Source organism: Anarrhichthys ocellatus, unplaced genomic scaffold (genome assembly GCF_004355925.1).
Source record: "Anarrhichthys ocellatus isolate YVR2014 unplaced genomic scaffold, GSC_Weel_1.0 scaffold74, whole genome shotgun sequence".
NCBI lineage: Eukaryota > Metazoa > Chordata > Actinopteri > Perciformes > Anarhichadidae > Anarrhichthys > Anarrhichthys ocellatus.
Window position 1 is genome coordinate 1,299,173 of NW_022280104.1, and position 6,135 is coordinate 1,305,307.

Here is a 6,135-nt window from a genome sequence, read left to right on the forward strand (position 1 = left end):
AAGTGGGCGTAATAATCACCGATCCGGCTTTTGACTTTAAAAGAAGAGTCCATACTGAGAAACAGGGTCAACCACACCTCACTAAAGGTAAAAGTTATTTTCCCGTCCTTGTTTAGAGTTGCTCTGGAAAGTTTTCTGCCACCCTAGGAGGGTGACACACTTCTTAAAGTTAAAACAGGTTTTTGTGCACCATAGTACAGATGTGAATCTGCAATGAGCTTTGGGTTGTTTGAGCTACTCCACCTAGTTGCATGCCTTTATCCTAACATGTTAAAGTCTCAATGACAAATGCAGAGTATTTAAGGTAACCAGGTCTTCTGGTGCGTCTGGTAGTGGACTATACACCTAGAGAACAAACAAACATTGTCGGCACGTATATATTGAGGTTGTGGTTCATTCAGGTCAACAGGGGAATCCCCTTCCTTCAGTGGAGTTTGCAGAATGCACAATACTGCCAACACCATCTGTGTCAAGCTCAAACCTAAACACTGAAAAGAGGAGAAACAGTCCAACCAGAGGTTATGTACACGATATTGTGACCCTGCAAGACAAGATGGATACATTTGCATTCATAAGTAGGTGAGGGAGAAATAAACAGCCAAAAGAGTTGGGATTGAAGATATACCTGTCATTATTATTGCCGGACCCTGCTGGATTTTTCAGGGCATGCAACTTCTTGCTGAAAAAACACATGAAATTCGGGTGCAGGCACACATGTTGCCGAATGTTAACGTCATTGTGGAATGAGATTAACAGTCACATTAGAAAGCAGCAGTAGCTTCACAGTGGATCCACAGCTGTCAAGTGGAAAAGAGAACAGAGCCCTGTTCGTCTCTCTGGGTTCACAGTATTTGTCGACCAGTTTGGTTCTAGCAGTCCTCCATTTGATAGTTGAGCTCTGGACCTCTGATGTCTCATGATCCCGCATGAGGATCTTGAATGTGCCATAGAAGCCCTTCAAAGTAACGCCCTATAAAACACATGCAGCCGAGTCATTCATCGCCATGTTCAACTCAACCGAAGGACACAAGAAGTCCAATGAGTCAACTCACCTCGTCATAGTATTGCAGCCACAGGTGACAAATATTTCCCAGAAGGCGATGCCAAACATATCATTTGGACAACTGCATCCCAGTCATCCTTTTCAGTCCCAGTGTGACAGGCCACATCACTCAGCTTTAATGAACCACTTGCTCGGTGTATATTCTGGCCAAACTGGCATCAAGCGGGTGCCTTCTCCTGCACCAGCTTTTATAAGTCGGTTTATTCACTAACCAATCAGAGGCCTTTACAGCCACATGTGTATCTCGTTAGCAATCAAGCTCACTTTCAATCAGTTGCAGGTGATGAGGTTGGATTTGTCTTTCAGCCTTAATGGGTGAGGACACTTATAAAAGCTGTTGCAGCAGACAGCAGAGACATAGTGCCACCCTGGCCAGGATATACACATAGCAAGTGGGTCACCTTAGCGCGTGTTGGTTGGCAGGTGTAGTTTTCTAGCAGCTAGCTTTAAACTCTGCCAACACATCCATTGCGATGACGTTTGTGTTCTGCCTTGGGTAAGTATTATTTTGTGGCAACCTACAGTCTATTAAGGTTTATCTTTGCATGCAGGAGACACGTGCTTTTGTCTTGCAGTGTATCCTTACTCCTGTCTGTGTGGTCCACTGCAAAATGTTCTGGCATCCCCGACGGTAACTGAAATATTTGGCTTGTTGATCCACAATAACTAGTGGAACCTCCATATTTTGACCGTCACTTTGTGCACACAGGAGCTCTTCATATGGAGTGTCGTGATCGTTACTTCATGATAGCTGTTGATCTCTCCTTCACTGGGGACGAACCTCTCTTTGAGGCCGTTGGTAAGTCATGCACAGCTTCATCACGCTGGGCCATCACTGTCTGAAATGGGATAACATGTGTTGTGAGGGAATTAAGCATTTTAGGAATTGTATCCAAACTTACTCTACATGCATCTATGAAATCAGTTATAGTCTCTTTAGAAATCCATCCTTTCTATACCTTAATAACAGGTTTGGACATATTAAGCTGCCTTGCTCATGTAATATTTGTCTTCCAGATGGGACGGGTGTGTACGACATCACTAGGTGGTATGCAGCTCAGTGTGGCTACAGCGTCAGACTTCTCCCTCTACTGGGCCACGTGGAGCTCCGAGCCTCTTACTTCAGCTGTCACACTGACAACAAGGTGCGTACAACTTGCATACAAAACTCTTTTTTTTTTTTTTTTAACACTATTACTGTACAGACAAGGTGTTTTCTACTCGGCTCGTTCAGGATGATGAGGTCTTCTTGTTTAACTTCAACCTGGCTGTGATGCATGAAGGACGGAAGGACAGCTATGCCCTGAACAAGACCTGTTCTCCCTCTCTCCCCTGGTCTCCCAGAGAAATTACCTGTGAGGAAAACTACATGGAGGCAAGCTGGTTTACTTTTTTCCTCTTTACATTTTCCTCACTTAATAGTTTCAGATGTTTACTAATTATGACTTCTTCCCAGGTGTCTGTGAGGAGTGAAGTCGCCTGTCCTGCTCGGACAGTAAAGGATGACTGGAGTGCTCTTAAACCTGTATGTTTAAATGCTGACTAAATGTCTCATTCTGTGAAGTGTCACCTTGTTTGTTTTTAAGACTTTAAATCCCTTCCCAGGCACATAGCTCCACCACCTCAGACTGGCAGGTGACGTTTCAGAGAAATGAGGAGCAGTTGCCGTCCATGGCCCTCTCTGATGCTCGCAAGAAGGGCTACGCGTTTGGCTTGACCGATGGCAGGCTGGTGTTTCGTACTCCGTACGGGCAACCTGAATCATTCAGCACTGAGGTAAACCACTGATGCATAAATCTGTCTTGTGAAGTTGAGTTCAAACAGGTTTTTAAATGAGTCTCTCTCTCTCTCTCCAGGTGAATGGCGTTCCAGTAGAGGAGGTCCATGCAACACTGTTCTCCAGACAAAGCTGGGTTGTCCTCATGGTCGACCTGGTGACTGCTTGCTCCATGTGTCAGTATTACAATATTTTATGCTGTGGCTTATTCTCCCCTTGATAGACGAGTAAATCTCTAATAAAAGTGTAACGTCCACAGATGAAGGATCTTATGATGACAGCGGCTACATGGTGTGGCGAACTCCCAAGGTGCCATACCGGAGTCTTCACGAAACACAAGTCAACATTGGTCTCAATGGTGAACTTGTGGCGCAGCCAGTTGCAGAGGACAGACACTTTGTTGTGGGGAACATTAACGCCACAGTCCAGATAAGCGTCCCCTTAACTGCTGAAGGAGGATACAGGAAGGTCAGAAGACACTTAGGAGTAGCTGTTGTAATGGTCAGATGTCGTCATAGTGGACAAAGACACAATATACAACATTAAACTCTATATAACAATGTTACTTACAACCAGAAGCATCAGAATTTTTGGGCACATTTTACCTGTTCTCTAAGTATTCTCCCTGCGTCTGTTTCAGAGCTTCGTGCTTGGCGATCTCGTTGAGATTTATGTGTTTCATCTCTACTTCGAGCAAATCCTGGCGGATGAGGATCGCATAGAAACCAGAGTACGATTCCAAAGGACTCTGTCCACTCCCCTGCTGCCACACCCTGTTTTCACTGAAAACCAAACGGTTGTTGACGAACTCTCATTCACGGTCTACCTCGGAGACGTCCCTGAAGACATGGAGTTGGTTGCCGTTCATTTGAATGGAGACGAATTTGCAGTTCAATTTATGAACACGAGAAGCCACAATATCACTAAAGTTGTTCACCCCAACAACACTCTTGGTTACATTCTGAAGGTGCCTTTTGATGACCCTGTTGTCCTGCTGCAGGTAAAGGTTCTTTTAAAAGAAGAGTGACTTTAAAGTCTTGCAGCTGTTATGTGAGCGCAATACATCACTTCCTTTTTTTTTTTTCTCTTAGTTCGCCGACGATGCAGTTCTTCACTATGAGCTGAACATCAACTACACACTGACAATCCTGCCTGAAAACAAACCTTTTTACCACCTGACATCAGTCATGGCATTCATTGATGCCTGTAAGTCTCTAACCTTTATTTTTAGACTTTGCCAATCCTACTTGTGAATGAAGAAAAGTAATCATTGTTTTGTGTTTGACAGCTCCTCCAACCTTTGATACCATCTGTTCTAAGTCTGGCATCAGCTTCAGTCGGGACCACCGGCCTTATGACTCCCTCTGGGAGATCAGTATCGGCTCAGACCTGCTGACACCAGAGCTGGCAGCCAAACACGGCTACATCATGAGCAACGATAGCCAGAGTCTGCAGCTAATGGTGCCGCTATTCTCTCACGGCTACAAGTACAACGTGAGTTGAGACTCATTAAATGCATCTTCTTGTGTCCTTTAGTTGACTTGAGCATGGTGATGAATGACTAAGCTGCATGTGTTTCAGGGAGTTACTTTGAAGGGCTTCTATGGCACCTTCAAGATCCTCATGCGGGATCATGAGACATCAGAGGTCGAGAGCTCAACTATCAAGAGTTGTCCGTTCTCTACTAATGAACTCATTTGTAAGGACATCCTGTTACTTACTTTGAGAGCAGGTGGGGGGGTCTCTCTATAGCTGATAAAATTCTCGAACACCTCTTTCTCTAGTGTGTTCGACTCTAGGGAGGGTGACTGTGGTGGCCGACATGTCTCTGGCCATCCCAAGCGGAGGACTTCCTGCAAGATTCAACCTGGTCGACCAATTCTGTGGAGCCAGAGAGACTAACGGCACCAGGGCTCTGTTCTCTTTTCCAATCAACACCTGTGGAACCACCATTGAAGTACTGCTGCTACAGATTTAAAACTAATGTTGCTATTGGACCAAACGGATGCCAAATCTAAATGTCATGATGTGTCACCATTTGCATCTTTTGCCTCTTTCTTTTTAGCTCAGCATGGGAAATGTGACTTATCAAAATGAGATTTTCTATAGCGGGGGCAGTCAGGTACACTCTGACGCTGTTGAGAGGTATGTGTCGCAATACAGTGTTCAATTGTAAAGAAATGCTGTACAGCACAAGAGGGGTATTTAATTGTTTTCTCTCTTACAGGGTGATGGTACAGTGCACATATCCTCTGGCTAGTCTGCATCGCCTCTTCACAACGTTTAGGTTTGAGTCTGACACTGCTGGTATCGGCAGCATCATCCACACTGCACGGCCCATGTCGGGTACAGTAGTTTGTTCACTTGTCGGGAAATGACAGTTATCACTCATTTTGGATTTGGCTCATTTCTCATCTTTCTGTGCTGTAGATGTGCAGAGTCTCACCATCAAGCCCACTACAGCGCTTCAAACTACACCTGCTAGTCCAGCAGTCTCACGCATGCATGCTGACCACCCCTCTACTCGCTACATCAAAGTTCCTAGTTTTCACAAACTTGCCAGTGTTGTGAAGAGAAAGTGAGAACTTTTTATCATTTAAAACCTCTATTACCGAGCTATGGTGTCACTTTGTTAAAAATGTTAAATGTCTTGCCCTCTCTTCACAGGAGCACAAGGATCCAAGCAAAGTAAATCCTGCCCTAATTTGAAGGAAGAGTAATTTTTAAATGGAAAATTTTGAATTTAATAAAGCTGTTTTCTTAAATTATTTGTCTGTTAAATACTTGTCCAACTTCTACAGACATGCATTTAGACACAGGAAGTTGTCAAACGCCAATATGTAAATTGACAAACTGAGAAGGTTGTAAGGAGTAAGGAGTATTAGATTTGGGTGAAAGATTAAAGCTGGCTAGTGAGGTAGACCTGTTGTTTTTTTGTTGTTGGTTGTTTTTTTTTTTTTTTTTGTTTTTTTAAATGTATACCAAAATGTTATGCTTTACCTCGGTCATAGGGGAAATAAAGCACTACTTGACCAAATTATCACATCGCTAAAGTAACCAAAAGCCCTGCAGAAATAATTACTCTAGAGTAGTTAAACATGGCGTTACCTTAAGGGTCGGCCACGACTTCACGGAAGCAAACTATTGTCAATGCAGGAAATGTCCCTTAGTGGAGTAATTCTACTGGTACTTTTCACCATCTGAATATTACTTCCCCGCTCCGTACGTGTAAGCCTAATGAATATTTGGACAATGCACTTGACTCACCAGGCAACCCTGTCTCCTAAAAATTACG

The 6,135-nt window shown here is 43.9% G+C and overlaps 1 protein-coding gene across 1 annotated transcript; it reads left to right on the plus strand.

Moving 5' to 3' along the window:
• The first annotated feature begins 1,405 nt into the window (after window positions 1-1,405).
• Window positions 1,406-5,605, plus strand: LOC116397891 (uncharacterized). The gene is made up of 18 exons (XM_031873794.1): window positions 1,406-1,559; window positions 1,639-1,694; window positions 1,773-1,862; window positions 2,081-2,208; window positions 2,298-2,438; window positions 2,520-2,588; window positions 2,669-2,839; window positions 2,920-3,016; window positions 3,100-3,308; window positions 3,481-3,840; window positions 3,932-4,046; window positions 4,129-4,334; window positions 4,422-4,539; window positions 4,625-4,797; window positions 4,906-4,985; window positions 5,068-5,186; window positions 5,271-5,418; window positions 5,508-5,605. Exons 1-18 carry the CDS (start codon window positions 1,537-1,539, stop codon window positions 5,530-5,532), a joined length of 2,328 nt encoding a protein of 775 aa, XP_031729654.1. The 5' UTR covers window positions 1,406-1,536; the 3' UTR covers window positions 5,533-5,605.
• Window positions 5,606-6,135: the final 530 nt, after the last annotated feature.

What these genes read in the sequence shown, in the direction of transcription:
- LOC116397891 (XM_031873794.1), top strand. Translation starts at nt 1,537, where the DNA reads ATGACGTTTGTGTTCTGCCTTGG. An exon ending in GTGAGGAAAACTACATGGAG is followed by an intron (nt 2,439 to 2,519) that starts GCAAGCTGGTTT and finishes ACTTCTTCCCAG; the next exon opens with GTGTCTGTGAGGAGTGAAGT. An exon ending in CACTGCACGGCCCATGTCGG is followed by an intron (nt 5,187 to 5,270) that starts GTACAGTAGTTT and finishes TCTGTGCTGTAG; the next exon opens with ATGTGCAGAGTCTCACCATC.